Genomic DNA, 17817 nt, shown 5'->3' on the forward strand with positions numbered 1-17817 from the left:
AATAATTTGAATAATTATTTGATTTGTTGAATTTAAAAATGATTTTTTAGATATATTTTAATGCAAATTAAAAAAACATTTAAACTTAATTTCTAATAAAAAATTTAGATTATCAATCAGTTAACCAGTACTAGCATTTTTTATCCATAAGTTTGATATACTCTAATAATAAAATTAATATTTATTGAGAAGATATATAAGGTGAATAGAAGGGAGAAGGAAAAAATGAAAAAGATAATAAGTTTGATCTACTCTAGTAATAAAACTAATATTTATTGATTAAAAAATTATTATTGGAAGAAATAATTTTATCTACCAGTGTTAGTTAATTTTTATTATAAAAAAACATTACTAACATCCTTCCATTGCATGGATTTGTAACTGATGAAGAAAAAAACATAATTATGACTAGAGATTGGATGAAATATGAGTGATTCCACCAATAAATAACAGAATCAATGACTTGAGCAATTGAATAACCCACTAACTCCATCCATTCCAGGCAATTAGGCATGGCAGATAGAGACGAGAGAAGACTGTGGCCACCGAAGACTCCCCCTAAACTGACACGTGTCGAGCATTAACAAAGCGTCAGTGTCACGGTCACCATTCACTTTTCTTAAACATCACAATCACCTAATTCAGCCCCTTCACGTGCCTCTCATCTTTCTCTTTTTTTCTTTTTCCAAACTTGGCAACACAATTTTTAATTATTTAATTAATAAATAATGGGGGCGATGACGTCGTCGATGGCGGCCAAGTTCGCCTTCTTCCCCCCCAATCCGCCGTCGTACGGTGTCGGCTTGGATGACGTCACGGGGAAGCTGAAGATGACGGGGGTGGCCACCAGGGAAAACGTCGACGTATTGAAGCTTTGCACGAGGCGAGGAAACAGCGTCGTGGCCATGTACATTAGAAACCCTTCGGCATCGTTGACCATGCTCTATTCGCACGGCAACGCCGCCGATCTGGGTCAGATGTACGAGTTGTTCTCCGAACTCAGTCTCCACCTCCGAGTCAACCTCCTATGGTCACTACTCACTACTCACTCTCACTACGTTCTCGTTTTCACGCTATTATTACTTTTTTTTTTCCTTCACACAAATGTTAATCGTTAATTTAATCATTTTTGTTAGAAGGAAACATCAAACTCGTGACTTTTTCTTTTCTGTATTCTTTCTTAACTACTGTTACTTTTAATGTCATATCACATTGTTGTTTATTAGTCCTTCCAATTTCTCAATTTGTTTTTTTTTTTATTTTTATTTTTTTTTTGTAGTTATGACTATTCTGGGTATGGCCAGTCTTCTGGGAAGGTAAGCAATTTTTCTCTGCTTTTGGATTTACATGGTTTTGAATGAACATAACCCTTAATCATACGGGTTTCTGCGTTTTATGTTTTCGTTTTACTCCATTAGAGATTGATGTTCGGGCTCTGGAGGGATGTATCTTGTATATGTTTTTTGTTTTTAATCAGAGGAAAATTGGGATATTATTAAATAAGAAAGATATAATCACAGGATACTAGGAAATTAAACCGGGGGCGAATAAATTTTAAATTGTTTCCTTTTTTCCAAAAAAAAAAAGTAGAATTTTAAATTATAATGTTTCCTTTTTTTCTCCAAAAAATGGAGAAATACTATTATTTTTGGGAAAAAATGAAATATTATTATGTAAACTAGTAAGATGTTTGAAGTCTAGTCTAGACATAGTGAAATATTCTTTCTACGGATAAAATATAAAAATATGTTTTCAGTGCATGTATTTTCACTTAAACTTGGTTTTAGTTTCCAATTTTAACTTTGATCAATTTGGTTTCTTGACTTTTACAAGAGAAGTGATTTCATTCCTCTTCATGATGGAGATTGTATGTGAGAAGGGATGAAAATAGCTATTTTTCAAAAATTTCAGGGACCAAATTAAATTCATTAAAATTAAAATACGAGGACCAATGTTAATTTTGATTGAAATTACATGAATTAAAAGCATATTTTACCTTTCTTTCTATCACTCTTGCTACAAAAATGGTTTCAATTTTTTGAGTTTTTTTCATTATAAAATAGTCATATCGATAAAATTGCTTGAATCCTCTTTATGTTGAAAATTTTAATTTGAAGAAAAAGAAACTTTGTTGTTCTGGTGAAGGAGCCGTTGACTAGCAGGGAAAGAAAAACAGATTCCTTTAAGGAAAGTCGAAATGGAAGTACATGATTTCTACACTATGAACAAATAGAGTGTTATGACCGATGGACCGTATAAAGAGTTTTTATACTGTCATCTAAGTTTATTAACTTTTACAACAATCACCTTAAAAATTATACCAACAATTAATAATATATGATTGATTAACTTAGTAAAATTTTCTACACTATGCATAGAAGTTGAACTCTTTTAAGTTTTCAATGTATACGAGTTTGAACAAACCTATACAAACAAAGTCATTCGTTTTGAACAAAGGGTGCTATTGTTACCTATTTCTTTTTTATATTATTCTGTGATTCTTTAATGTTAATTATGAGATTACTTAATATTTGTTGGAATGGTATTGAGTTGAAGGACTTGTTTTCTTTTGGACAGCCTAGTGAGCATAACACGTATGCAGATATAGAAGCTGCTTATAAATGCCTGGTAGAAATGTATGGGGCGAAAGAGGAAGATATTATTCTGTATGGCCAATCTGTCGGCAGTGGACCAACTACAGATTTGGCTACTCGTTTACCAAACCTTAGGGCTGTCATTCTCCACAGTCCCATCTTATCTGGTCTTCGAGTCATGTATCCTGTCAAGAGGACATACTGGTTTGACATTTATAAGGTTTGATCTCTATCTATCAATGCTAAATAAATTGGTCAATCAGATTCTTCAATTTGAGTCTCACATATATATTTCCATTGCTGCAATTTAATGATGTCTTTCTGCCTTTTGTGCAGAACATTGATAAAATTCCCTTGGTCAATTGTCCAGTTCTGGTAATTCATGTGAGTATACTTATTTCCATCAAGTATATAATAGTATATTAGATTATTATATTAAATGTGTCATTCTACAGAACGGGAATATTTTCATTTGTAACCCGAGTTAAAGGCCTTCTCCCATTTACACTAGTCCATACTGCTTTTGCTTTCTCAGGGCCTCATATTATCAATAATAAATTCACTGAAACTTATTGTATTGATCTATTAATATTATTCGGAGCCATTCTGATTACAAATTTCACCCTCAGTTGTTGAGAAATTCTTGACCATTGTCATTGTGGATGTCCATCTGAGCTTTCTATCTGTAATTTTCAAACAGTATTTATGTGGTTGTCAAATATGCCAACGTAGTTAGATAGGACACTGGAACTAGTAGTCTGTAATAACACTATCTTTATTGATGGAATGTGACTTAGTTCCTTCTTCTGCTGCTGCTGCTGATGCCATTGCAATATTATCAGAATCAGATAAGGATTATGCACACTCACCTTTCTTACCTTCTTCCTCTACTCCATGCTTAATACATTTCACTAGCAGAGTCAGATTACTCCACGCCTAATTAACTGCACATACATGGCTCTGATTATCTGTTTCCCTTGTCTTATTAAAATTCACGTTAGTGATAGAAGGATGACTACTGACTATGATATTTCCCATGCTTGCGATAATATGTTTCTGTAATTCTCTAATATAGCATTGAACTACAGCCATTTACAGATTAACTTAAACTTCCCAATTGCCTCATGCATTGAGGGATTGTAAGGCTTTCTAGCTCACTCTTTTTATGGGTATTCTGGATTGGCCTGTCAACATTTTGAATAATTCTTGTGGGAACTATTATTCTGAAAGTATCCATGGCCTTTGTTTTGTAAGCTGATAAACTATCTATAGGGATTGCCATGCTACATTAGTGGTATCATTCTTACACAGCCTTTTCATCTATTCAAGTTTTCACATCCAATTCAAATTTTTCGTCAATTGTGAAACATGATAACCAAATTATGTAACGCCCATTTTTTTCTGTGTTGTGTGCACTAAAATAAGAGGGAAAGTGGATAACATGGTTTATATGCATACTTAATGTTCGATTAGGCTATCAAACGGAGATGCACCTTATTTAAATGAACATTTAGCTGACAGTTAAATTTGATGTCAGGGAACATGGTGGTGGGTTAGAATTTTCTAATTGGTCAACTGTTTTGTTAAAGGCCTATGCTAGTAGCCTAATGCAATCAGCGTACAAGTTTCATCTTTCAAGCCTGTTTATATATGTTTTGGCTTATGTATCTTTTAGGGAACAGATGATGATGTAGTAGATTACTCCCACGGGAAGCAACTTTGGGAACATTGCAAACAAAAGTATGAACCCCTATGGATTAAAGGAGGAAACCATTGTAACCTGGAGCTTTACCCTCAATACATAAAGCACCTCAAGAAATTTATCACGGCTATTGAGACGTCATCGCTTCAAAAAACTGGATCTGGACCTGTTCCTGATCAACTGGACAGACCAAGGAGTAGCACAGATTTTAGAGAGAAACCTAGACTCAGCATGGATCTAAGGGAGAATTTGAGACGAAGTATCGACTTCAAAGAAAAGCCTAGAACAAGCACAAACCATAAAGAAACGTCAAGAGCTGGCCCAGATAAGAAAGATAAATCAAGAAAGAGTGTAGATCGCTCTGAGAAAGCATACATTGGAGCAGAAATCCCTGAGAAAGCTAGAAATAGCATTGACCGGTCAGTTACAAACCATGTCCGTCTGTCCAATGAAATTGACTTCTTTGTTGTCATTTTTCGTGTTATCCCTCCAAAACGACGTCATTTTGAAAGTTGTGTTTTCAAAACGACGTCGTTTTAGAGGAACAACACGGGACCAGCACGAAAAAGGATAGCAGAGAAGCCAGGTCCATGTCCAATGTGCTCATGTCAGTTGTGCTGTGCTAACGTTGTTTCTGACAATTTTTCTATATTGTGGCTGCAGTTTTGGGGACATGGTGAGATCAGTTGGATTGTGCAATATTGATTGTTTCAGGCCCAGGGCAACTCATGCATAAAGATGATGACACTGTCACAAAAGCTTACATGTTGAGGTTTTATTCTTATTGATTATTTGATTGGTCGTATGGGTGATAGGAAAATGTTCAGTTGTGTGCTGTACGGTTTTTTTCCTAACTTAGTTGATGAAAAAGTAATTTAACAAGGTAAATTATGTGCCACTAAATCTTCTTTTGGTTGATAATCTATAACCTGCTTTTAACATGCTAGCATTAACCGAGATAGTGAGTTCAATTTCCAAAGTTTTTGACATTAATACATTTTATACAAACATTTATTTTTTTTTATCACTTTTCTTATACAAATAAATTTCCAAGGAAAATAATAATCTTATTTTTGAAAATTAGGAAAGTTATTTAAACTTCTATAAAATTTATGTTATTTAAATTTACAGTATTTTATCCTCAATATTCAAATTTGATAAGATTTCGACTATTCAACCTATAATACATTTTCTCTTTTACTACTTTCTTATATAAACAATTTTCTTCTATATCACTCTCCTTATACAAATAAATGTCCATGGAAAATGATAATCTTTTTTTTGGAATATGATTGTAAAATAATTGAATTATTTTATCAATTCATATTACAAAATTACAATATCATTTAAATTTAAGTATAATATTAAATTGAATATAATAATATAATATATTGAATCGTTTTGACATTTATAAAAGTAATTTCAAATTCTATATAATTTACCATATTTAAATTTAAAATTTTCTTATACTCAACATTTAAACTATATGACAAAATTATATTCATCATTATTTAAGTTTTAATTCCCTTCGGACGTATATACTAACAGTTGGAAATCATAAGAGTTATTTTTTCGTCAATAAATTAAAATTAAAATTTCAATAGGTAAAGAATATAAAGATTAATATAATAAAGATGAAGATCAAAGTTCAAACAACTAAAAAGATAATGATACATTCGTTATATAAAAAACACAAAAAAAAAAGCATTTAATACTTACTTTTAAAATAATTAAAATATGTTTAAAAAAAGAATATATTTTGCAATAATAAACACGAGGGCTAGTGAAGCATGAAAAAAGAAGTAAAAAAACACAAATAAGAACATTATTTAATTTGCAGTGGCTTTCATTAAACTCTTATTAGTGAGCTAATAAATGAAAGAAAATGCTAATCAACCCTCGTACATATATAATTAAGACTTGCATTCTACTTGGGAAGAACTGAGAATCCCATTTCATACAGAAACTCGATAGTTTCAGAGGGAGAAATGGTTTTGTCATTTTTTAGAAGGCATACAACACCAGAAATGCTCAAGATATTGATGAATCCACAGTTTCATTTGTCCCAAATTCATTGCGTTTGAGCTTCTATTGAGACTGATAACACATACATTTGTTAGTGATGGTAACTTTCCACTATGGCATGATTTATACCGAGTTTTCCATTTTTTTTATTGGACAATGCTAAGGCCTTGAGAATTAAAGGGAGAGCAATCCGCATCAACTACAATATGAGCAATAAATTAAACATCAAATAAAAAACTAAATATTTGTAAAAAAAAAATGTTATTTTTAATCATCATGTTATTAGTGTAAAATATATTATATTCCAACCACTTTTTTCTTTTTTGGATAAAATTTGAACTTGAGATTTTACTTAAAAAAATATTTGTTTAATTTCACTCAAATTAATAATGTTGGTTATAAAAATTGATACTTTTTGACATACTAATGGATGTTAATTAGAATGAGTTTTTACCTTGGAAAACTAGACCGAGTGAAAGAAGCCATTTCAAATGTTCTAATGCTCCAAGTTTATTCATTTTTTTTCTGCAGAGAAATGTGTTCATTGTCACTTAACATATATAGGACAGCAAGCAACCCATTGATGGAGTGATTTATTTGGATTTAATTTCTGTGTAATTAAGCTATACTCCTTCCAAACAAAATCTCGTAATAGTTAGAAATTGCAGAATTATTGGAGACAGTAAAATCGTTAAAATATTTCATCACATATTGGTATATATTAGGATCTTTAATTATATTATCGTGGATATTTAATTGAAAAAATCAGCTGAGATTAGTTATAATTAAATCCACAATCTAAATAGTTAATTTTAATCTAATAATTATAATTAAATATTTTTATCGACCTATCTATCCATATATTTTAATTGATGAGGGTCATTTTTTTTCTAATTTCAAAATATAAATGATTTATACTTTAAATGAAAAAATATGTCTATAATATTTTTCATTTCTTTGTATTAGATTATATTGATGGGTTAATTTAGACCTTCAATTTAGAGTTTCATAAAAAGTTTGTCAATGGCACTTAATACTTCAATATATATAAAAACACATTTCAAAATATGATTCATGACTTTAAGTTTGTAAAATGTATGGACATGACCCAAGTGATATCCTTTTTATACTGATCTTAATTTGAAACAAGCTTTACGAAATACTGCGTTGATAAGCTTTTTTCTGTAAGAAATAAGCAATAATTTATTTAGATTTAAATATGTTTTTGATATCTATAAAATAGCTTTTTTATCATATTACTATTTAATTTTTCTTTTTGTTTTAGTACCTTATATATTGTTTTTGTTTGGTTTTCATAATTACTATTAGTTTCATTTTATTAAGTAAGTAATGATATGATAAATATATGTGATATCATCATTATATCACTATGGTGTTATATTTAAATCTTTTTTATATCATTAATTAAAAAAAAAAACACCCACTAAACTCGACTCTAACAAATTGTCTATTTTTTATTATTATTTATGTTAGCCTCACTCTAATTGCAGTTTTTATTAAGCCGACTCTAACAGAAGTAATTGCAGTTTTCGGTAAGCTAACTCTAATTTTTTTGTTGTTGCAGTAGTCATATAATTTCTAGTTGTAAAAATTATGGATTGAAACATTCTTTTTTATTCTTACAAATTTATATGATGTTTTTCGGAAAAATACTAATAAATAAATTAGAGTCAGCTTGGCTGACTCTAACAACAGTAATAACAAATTGCTAGCACAATTTATTTACTTTCAAATAAGAAACAAACAGGTACGAGGACGACTGAAGTATGAAAAAATGAAATAAAGAATCAGAAATAATATAAAACTATATATTTAAATTGCAGTTTTCATTATTTGGTTCAGATTTGAATGCATATATTTGGTTCAGTATGAAAAAATGAAATAAAGAATCAGAAATAATATGCTTTAAAAAATTAAAAAAATAAGATCAGATTTGGTTTTAAATAGGACCAAATTAAATTTATTTAAAAAATAAGATATCTAATTGAAACTTTTAAAAATAAAAGAATTAAAAATTAAAGGACCTAATTAATTTTTTTAATAATAAGATGATTAAACTAAAATTCAAAAAAAATAGAAGAGGAAAATAGTGATTAAGTAAAAAAAGAAGCTAATTGCTCGTAAAAGGTGTTATGTGACATATAATTATGTGTGATATGCTAAGTGTCATCAAGATTAAATTTATCAAACAAGTTAGTCTCTTTTAACATGATAAATCAAAGTTTGAGTTTTTATTGAAGTAGTATCTACTTAGCAATCAATTATATTTAAAATAAGATTGTGTCAGAAAAAGATATCCATATGAAACTAATGTATATTAAAAAATGAGTTATTACCTTAAATACCAGATCAAGAAAAATAATGAAGAAGAGAATATTTTATCAGGAAAATGTCACGTGACAAAATCTTTCTTTACAACAACAAGAATACTTAATGTTGATGGATAAAATAATTGATAATTTATAAATAAAGATAGAAAACACATATGAATAAGACGTGCAAGGGGAGTCAAAGCAAAACACAGAAGAAGCAAGATATAATATTGGATGTAATTAGCCTAATTCATTAAAACTAATCCAATTATCATAATTTAAAAAAATATGTTTTAGAGGTTACTTCAAATAATCTTAATTACCTTAATTAATATATATCGGTCATAATTGTCTTTATTTAAATATATACTATTGTAATTATCTTTACTATAATTATGTATTTTTATGAATTAAAAAATAAATTAACATATTTTAGTGGTACTTTTGCAAGAAAAGAGTCGATGTGATATTCTCACTTGACATCTACCAACTTGACAAAATCCTCTTTTACTATATATAGTTTTTAGTCGTTAATAAATAAATACTCATTGTTATTACCTTAGTTGTCGTAATTATGTATTATTATGAATTAAAAAATAAATGTAACGAAACTTATTTTATATATATAAATTGATGATTTATAATTCATATGCATTGTTCTATGAATTTTGGTTTGAGACAAGCTCTACGAAATCATGTTTAAATAGTTTATTTTACATTCAGAGAACTGCTTTTTTTTTTTTACAGGAAATATTCAGAGAACTTCTAATTAATCAAAAACATTTTTAATTTCATCTATCTAGTCTATACAAACATGGTAATAAAGATTCATAATTAATAAATAACTGATCTCTGAACACGTTACTTAACCTCCCCTTAATTATGTTTTACGTTATTTTGACATGCCTATTGCCGGGCGTACGTTTTCATAATGTGTTTCCAAATAATATCTATGCAGTTTCGCAACATTTAAATATCGATTCTTTTATAGTTTCTTTATTTTAAATAATTAATTGATCTTTATTTTAAATATCTATTCTTCTAGTTTCCCAAACAAATTTGAAAGATAAGTTATGAAAAGAGAAATTAATTAATAATAGATTAATGATCCTTCCAAAAATAATTTGATGAATTAAATGAATGCCTACTCAAGGAAGTACATAGACATTTGAGAGGGCTTGATCCCCTGACATTTTGCTCATGCACTCGTAATTTTTAATGAATAATTCTTAAAATTTTCAATATGTTTTTTTTATTACAAATTTTTGTTTTTTTAATTTTGATCTTTGTAAGCTTTTATTCATTTTTTTCTTTTTTAATTTTTATTCTTGTAAGATTTTTTATTTATTTTTAGTCTTATAAGTTTATGTTTTTTTAATTTTAATTCTTCTTCTGAGTTTGTGTTTTTTCAATTATGGTTTCTATAAATTTAAAGTTAAAAGGACTAAAAGAAAAATAAATAAAAATATTAAATGAACAAAAATTGAAAAAATGCAAGTTTACAATGACTAAAAATTGAAAAAAAAAACTTGTAGAACAAAAAAAAACACAAACTTAAGTGAACTAAAAATGAATAATTTTTTAAAAAATCAAAATTAAAAAAATGCAGACTTACATTCGGAAAAAATAATTAAGCCATTTTTAATATGCTTTTTCATATTCTTTTTACATTTTTTAATGAAAAAGTTTAGGAGATTTGGTTCATATCTTCTATCTCCGGTTTTTTCTTTTTCTCTTTTGAGGAAAAATAATTCTTGTTTTAGTTGGTAATATTTTAAATAAGAAAGATCTTTACTTGATTAAAACATTTTTTTTTAAATAATTATATTTTTATTTTTAGGAAAAATACTTGAGTATAAATTATTTTTCTTTTATATTTTTTTATTAGTAGTTTATAAATGATTGTATAATTGCAATCAAATGTCATGATTGGTCTTCCTATAATAGTTGCATAAATGAATTTTAATTTTAAATATTTAAAATACTTTTAAAAATTGCATTAGAAATATTTCTTACCCAATATTCACAGAAGATCGAATCACGATTCACTTTAAAAAATAATCAACAAGCACAAGCTAGGACGAGTGAAGTATGAAAGAATGAAATAAATTAAAGAAGGGAAATAATAACAAATTATTTCATTTGTAGCTTTCATTAATTAAACTTTTACATGACCAAATAAATAATATCTGCAATCCTCCTACTTAAGATCAATTAGTTGCAATCTCCTATAGAAGAAATGGGTTGAAATGGAAACTTAGGAAGCCATGCATACAAAAACTCTACAGTTTCACCTATACCAATGGGAAGACCGTTTTTTAGAAGACACACATTGCCAGAAATGTTCAAAATTGATGGGTTCTCAACAAAGTTTGTTTGAAATCCACTGCAGTTCAACTTCACTTGTGATTGAGCACACGCACATTTGTTAGTGACTTTCACTTTCCATTGTGGCATGCCATGTGCCCAGTCTGGTGTTTGTGATTGGCTAATGCTAAATCTCCCCTCAATGGGACAATTTGCTGCAACACCTGCAATATGACCAATGAATTAAACATTAATAAATAAACAAAATTGATTCCTTGCACAAAGTGTTAGGTGACATATATATGTGTGTGTGCTGCAACACTTACAATATGACCAATGAATTAAACATTAATAAATAAACAAAATTGATTCTTTGCACAAAGTGTTACGTGACATGTGTGTGTGTGCGAGTGTGCAGATGTGGGTGTGGGTGTGGGTGGGGGTGTGGAGGATGGGTCTAAGAAAGCATATTAGCTCCTCATAAAATGATAGGCTAAAGATCAAAATCTTGTAATAAAAGGTGTTCATGTTTAATGATCAATTATTTATTTGAATAAGATTATTTCTGAAAGAGGATATAAAAATGGGTTATATTACCTTGAAAAACTAAACCAAGAAAAAGAACCACGGAGAGAAGCTTGAAAATTGAGGCCATTTGAGATGTGCTAGACTTCTAGTGCTCAAATCTTTTTTTTTAGTTGAGGAAAATGTTCATTGTTACTCAATATATATAGGACAACGTGAAGTCGTTACCCATTGTTTGAATGATTTGCTTGCATTTAGTTTTTGAGTATTGGATTATACACTTTTTAACAGAATCACAAGTGTTAAAGACAACATAATTATTAGATACATTAAAAGTTATTCCTCTAAATGTAAATTGAAGAAATAATTAAATGAATATATGTTTTAAAAGTTGACCAAGTTAATATTAAAAATATTTTGAAGATTTGACTTAATTAAATGAATATATGTTTTAAAAGTTGACCAAGTTAATATTAAAAATATTTTGAAATTTTGACTTAATTAAATGAATATCTGTTTTAAAAGTTGGCTAAGTTAATATGATTTTTTTTTGAAAATTTAACTTAATTAAATGAATATTTATTTTAAAAGTTGACCAAATTAATATTACAAATATTTTGAAGATTTGATTTCTATATTTAGATAATACATTTTAGATTGTATATTTTTGTTATCTCTTAACTACTACCTAAGAAATCTGAAAGATGAAGCTATGAAAAGATAAATTAATTAATAATGGATTAATTGTCCCTCTAAAGATAATTTGATGAATTAAATCAATGCCTACTCAAGGAACCAATGTACATAGACAGACATTTGAGAGGGCTTGAACCCTTGACATTTTGCTCATGTACTTGTAATTTTTAATACACAATTTTTAAAATTTTCAATATGTTTTTTTACTATAATTTTGTGTTTTTTTTTAATTTTGATCTTTGTAAGTTTTTATTCATTTTTAGCTTATTTAATTATTTTTTAATTTTTATTCCTGTATGATTTTTTTATTTATTTTTAGTCTTATAAGTTTGTGTTTTCTTTAATTTTAATTCTTCTTCTAAGTTTGTGTTTTTTAATTATGGTTTCTATAAACTTAAAGTTAAAAGGAATAAAAGAGAAAAAATAAAAATATTAACGGAACTAAAGTTGAAAAATACAAGTTTACAATGACTAAAAATGAAAAAAAAAAAACTAATAGAAAAAAAAATACAAACTTAAGTGAACTAAAAATGAACAATTTTTTCAAAAATCAAAATTAAAAAATACAAACTTACATAAAAAAAATAATTAAGCCATTTTTTAATATGCTTTTTCATATCCTTTTTATATTTTTTTAATGACAAATTTAGGCGATTTGGTTTATATCTTCTATCTCCAGCTTTTTTTTTTTTCTCTTTTAAGGACAAAAAATCTCTTGTTTTAATTGGTAATATTTCAATAAGAAAGATCTTTTCTTGATTCAAAATATTTTTTTGGAAAAATTATATTTTTATTTTTAGGAGAAATACTTCAGTATAAATTATTTTTCTTTTATAATTTTTTATTAGTAGTTTATATGTGATTGTATAATTGCAATCAAATGTCATGATTGGTCTTTCCATTATGGTTGCATAAATGAATTTTAATTTTAAATATTTAAAATACTTTTAAAAATTGCATTATAGAATCAGGGAGAGAAGCTTGAAAATGGAGGCCATTTGAGATGTGCTAGACTTCCCGTGCTTGGATCTTTTTTTTCTTAGTTGAGGAAAATGTTCATTGTTACTCAATATATATAAGACAACATGAAATTGTTATCCATTGTTTGAGTGATTTGCTTGCATTTAGTTTTGTGTAAGGGATTATACACTTCTTAACAGAATCATAAGTGTTAGAGACTACATAATTATTAGAGACATTAAAAGTTGTTCCTCTAAATGTAAATTGAAGAAATAATTAAATGAATATATGTTTTAAAAGTTGACCAAGTTAATATTAAAAATATTTTGAAGATTTGACTTAATTAAATGAATATTTGTTTTAAAAGTTGACCAAGTTAATATAAGAAATGTTTTGAAGATTTAACTTAATTAAATGAATATTTGTTTTAAAAGTTTACCAAGTTAATATTAAAAATATTTTGAAGATTTGACTTCCATCTTTAGATAATACATTTCAGATTGTATATTTTTGTTATCTCTTATTTATTACCTAAGAAATTTGAAAGATGAAGCTATGAAAAGAGAAATTAATTAAAAATGGATTAATTGTCCCTCTAAAAATAATTTGATGAATTAAATCAATGTCTACTCAAGGAATGGATGTACATAGACATTTGAGAGGGATTGAACCCTCGACATTTTGCTCATGTACTCGTAATTTATAATACACAATTTTTAAAATTTTCAATATGTTTTTTTAATTTTGATCTTTGTATTTTTTTATTCATTTTTAGTTATTTAATTATTTTTTAAATTTTTATTCCTGTAAGTTTTATTTATTTAATTTTAGTCTTATAAGTTTGTGTTTTTTTAATTTTAATTCTTCTTATAAGTTTGTGTTGTTTCAATTATGGTTTCTATAAGCTTAAAGTTAAAAGGACTAAAAGAGAAAAAATAAAAATATCAAAGGAACTAAAGTTGAAAAAATGCAAGTTTACAATGACTAAAAATGAAAAAAAAAAACTTATAGAACAAAAAACAACACAAACTTAAGTGAACTAAAAATGATTTTTTTTTTCAAAAATCAAAATTAAAAAAATGCAAATTACATACAAAAAAAATAATGAAGCCATTTTTTAATATGCTTTTTCATATCTTTTTTTATATTTTTTTAATGAAAAAATTAGGCTATTTGGTTCATATCTTCTATGTTCGGCTTTTTTTTCTCTGTTGAGGAAAAAAAATCTCTTTTTTTAATTGGTAATATTTTAAATAAGAAAGATCTTTTCTTGATTCAGAACATTTTTTTGGAAAAATTATATTTTTATTTTTAGAAAAAATACTTGAGTATAAATTATTTTTCTTTTATAATTTTTTATTAGTAGTTTATAAATGATTGTATAATTGTAATCAGATGTCATGATTGGTCTTTCCATTATAGTTGCATAAATGAATTTTAATTTTAAATATTTAAAATACTTTTAAAAATTGCATTAAAAAAATCTTTTACCCAATATTCATAGAAGATCGAATCACGATTCACTTTTAAAAATAATAAATAAACACGAGCTAGGGCAAGTGAAGTATGAAAGAATGAAATAAATTAAACAAGTGGAAATAATAACAAATTATTTCATTTGTAGCTTTCATTAATTAATCTTTTACATGACCAAATAAACAATATTTACAATCCTCGTACTTGAGATCAAAATCTTGTAATAAAAGGTGTTCATGTTTAATGATCAACTATTTACTTGAATATGATTATTTTTGAAAGATGATACAAAAATGGGTTATATTACCTTGAAAAACCAAACCAAGAAAGAGAACCAGGGAGAGAAGCTTGAAAATGGAGGCCATTTGAGATGTGCTAGGCTTCCAATGCTTGGATATTTTTTTTCTTAGTTGAGAAAAATGTTCATTGTTACTTAATATATATATAGGACAACATGAAGTTGTTACCCATTGTTTGAGTGATTTGCTTGCATTTAGTTTTTGTGTAAGGAATTATACACTTTTTAAAAGAATGACAAGTGTTAGAGATCACATAATTATTAGATACATTAAAAGTTGTTCCTCTAAATGTAAATTTGTGAAATAATTAAATAAATATATGTTTTAAAAGTTGACCAAGTTAATATTAAAAATGTTTTGAAGATTTGACTTCGTTCTTTAGGTAACAAATTTAAGATTGTATAATTTTTTAACTTTTAATTACTCCCTAACAAATTTGAAAGATGAAGCTATGAAAAGAGAAATTGATTAATAATGGATTAATGGTCCCTCTAAAGATAATTTGATGAATTAAATCAATGCCTACTCAAGGAATGGATGTACATAGACATTTGAGAGGTCTTGAGCCCCTAACATTTTGCTCATACATTGGTAATTTTTAATACACAATTTTTAAAAATTTTCCATATGTTTTTTTGTTACTATAAGTTCGTGTTTTTTTAATGTTAATCTTTGTAAGTTTTTATTTATTTTTAGTTTTTTAAAATTTTTATTCTTGTAAGCTTTTTTATTTATTTATAGTCTTATAAGTTTGTATTTTTTAAATTTTAATTCTTCTTCTAAGTTTGTGTTTTTGTATGGTTTCTACAAGCTTAAAGTTAAAGGACTAAAAGGGGAAAAAATATTAAAGAAACTAAAATTGAAAAAAATACAAGTTTACAATGACTAAAGATGAAAAAAAAACTTATAAAACAAAAAAAACACAAACTTAAGTGAACTAAAAATGAACAAACAATTTTCAAAAATCAAAATTAAGAAAATGCATACTGACATACCGAAAAAATAATTAAGCCATTTTTTAAATATGCTTTTTTATATTTTTTTAATAAAAAATTTAGGCCATTTGGTTCATATCTTCTATCCCCAGCTTTTTTTTTCTCTCCTGAGGAAAAAAATCTCTTGTTTTAATTGGTAATATTTTAAATAAGAAAGATCTTTTCTTGATTCAAAATATTGTTTTTGGAAATAATTATATTTTTCTTTTTAGAAAAATACTTGAGTATAAATTATTTTTCTTTTATAGTTTGTTATTAGTAGTTTATTATTGATTGTATAATTGCAATCAAATATCATGATTGGTCTTCCCATTATAGTGCATAAATAAAATGTAATTTTTATTCTTTTTGGACCTTCCTATCTTATAATCTTGGTAGTTGTTGTAAACCTTGTTATACTTGAATTTGTTGGAAGGTCTAACTTAGTGTTTAGTATATTTGGCGGAGTAGGTGAGAATACTCATGAGGGAAATGATCTTAATATGGAAAATTTGCATAATCAAAAGTAGTTATAATATTTCCGTTATGAATGATATCTGACTGATTTCGTTCATTGCTTACTGAGAATTGAGATGCAATTGCAGGGAAATAAAATATAAATAATGTTATTGCAAAGGATTTGATATTTAAGAACCACTCATGTTCACATATCAAATCTCAAACTGCCTTGTAATCAATATTTGAAGTTTTGAACAAATGATAACTTTAGATACCATATTAGTAAAAGGCCATAAAGTATGCATATAAAAGGTGTATTGTTTTTTCTGTACAAGGATACAATATGATTTTATAAAAAGCAAAACACTAGTTAATTAAGGAAAATATACAAGATCAGTCTAATTGATAGATAACAAAAAAATAACAGAAACAAAATTTCCTATGATTAAGTAACCTTGTTATTACTTTATTACAAACAAAATTTCCTATAATTAAACAATTAAGCAATCACGTTAATCATCATTGTGTATACCGATATAATAAAAGCTTTAGCCCCTCCCTTAAATTTGTCCCTATGGTAGGACTAGTGGTGGTGTAATATAGTTTGCACCCGTTTATGTAATTTAACTAGTAATTCATTGGTTTGATCATTGATTAATTAACCTAGTAGTATCATTTGGTTAATAATTGGTTTATTTTTATAACATTACATTGGAGTAAAAATTTGTGTTGAGTGCTTAAATATAGAATTACAAGACTCACGAAATTAAGATAGTCAAATTATTTAAGTGACTTGACATTGTAGATACTCTAAAGGTAGAGATATTTAGATAACAAATTTTAGATTATATTTTCTTTTATATTTCCTGCACATATTAACAAAAGTTCAAAAATGAAACTATGAAAAGAAAATTAATTAATAATAGAGATTTTGATAGAGTAATAATAATATATTAGGAGAAAAATGTTTGTAATATTAGAGTGATATCATATATTAGATCTAACATATGGATATTAATGAATAGTCACATTTCAATGCGAAATACACAAAATTGTAGAAATTATTTTAGTTGAAGTATCAATGATTAGGGTTGATCTACTTATAATTTTATCAATGTACTTAATATGATAAAATATAGTGGGATATGATAGATAGAGCATTCAGAACTTTTTTATGACATTATTTTTAAATGGAATTAAACTATGTTGTAATAATGAAATAAATAGATCATCATTTTGATATATTATTGTACGAGAGACTTGCTAAATAAATTAAGAAGTCAAAATTTTAAAATTAAGAGTCAGAAGAGATATATCCAATTGCATCATGCCAAATAAGTGACTCGAAAATCTTAAATATATGAAAAAATTATAATTAAAAAAAATCAATTCTAAAGCAATTTGCACACAAATAGTAACTTCATTGATATTATTTCATGAACAAATAAAATAAAATGTTACTTAAAA

General features: G+C 26.7%; 2 protein-coding genes across 3 annotated transcripts; one reads left to right on the forward strand and one right to left on the reverse strand.

Annotated features, from left to right (window-relative positions):
* Positions 1-547: 547 nt before the first annotated feature.
* On the forward strand, positions 548-5242 carry LOC114395560 (alpha/beta hydrolase domain-containing protein 17C-like). The gene is made up of 6 exons (XM_028357369.1): positions 548-1030; positions 1280-1316; positions 2578-2814; positions 2931-2978; positions 4270-4715; positions 4960-5242. Exons 1-6 carry the CDS (start codon positions 729-731, stop codon positions 5030-5032), a joined length of 1143 nt encoding a protein of 380 aa, XP_028213170.1. The 5' UTR covers positions 548-728; the 3' UTR covers positions 5033-5242.
* Positions 5243-10771: 5529 nt separating this feature from the next.
* LOC114394804 (TPD1 protein homolog 1A-like) lies at positions 10772-15004 on the reverse strand. Of its 2 annotated transcripts, none has more exons than XM_028356476.1 (2): positions 14926-15004; positions 10772-11185 (listed from the first exon to the last, which is right to left on the reverse strand). In XM_028356476.1, the coding sequence occupies exons 1-2, from the start codon at positions 14981-14983 to the stop codon at positions 10869-10871; spliced, it is 375 nt and encodes a 124-aa protein (XP_028212277.1). In that variant the 5' UTR covers positions 14984-15004; the 3' UTR covers positions 10772-10868. The 2 variants fall into 2 exon arrangements, with proteins under 2 accessions (XP_028212277.1, XP_028212276.1); XM_028356475.1 differs by lacking the exon at positions 14926-15004 and adding an exon at positions 11559-11697.
* Positions 15005-17817: the final 2813 nt, after the last annotated feature.

Source organism: Glycine soja, chromosome 18 (assembly GCF_004193775.1).
Source record: "Glycine soja cultivar W05 chromosome 18, ASM419377v2, whole genome shotgun sequence".
Classification (NCBI taxonomy): domain Eukaryota; kingdom Viridiplantae; phylum Streptophyta; class Magnoliopsida; order Fabales; family Fabaceae; genus Glycine; species Glycine soja.

Bases quoted from the DNA above. Each gene is read 5' to 3' on its own strand.
- LOC114395560 (XM_028357369.1), top strand. From the start codon at position 729: ATGGGGGCGATGACGTCGTCGATGGCGGCCAAGTTCGCCTTCTTCCCC. The intron at 1,031-1,279 runs GTCACTACTCAC...TTTTTTTTGTAG, and splicing joins CTCCGAGTCAACCTCCTATG to TTATGACTATTCTGGGTATG. The intron at 2,979-4,269 runs GTGAGTATACTT...TGTATCTTTTAG, and splicing joins GTCCAGTTCTGGTAATTCAT to GGAACAGATGATGATGTAGT.
- LOC114394804 (XM_028356476.1), bottom strand. From the start codon at position 14,983: ATGGCCTCCATTTTCAAGCTTCTCTCCCTGGTTCTCTTTCTTGGTTTG. The intron at 11,186-14,925 runs GTAATATAACCC...GTCATATTGCAG, and splicing joins TCTTGGTTTGGTTTTTCAAG to GTGTTGCAGCAAATTGTCCC.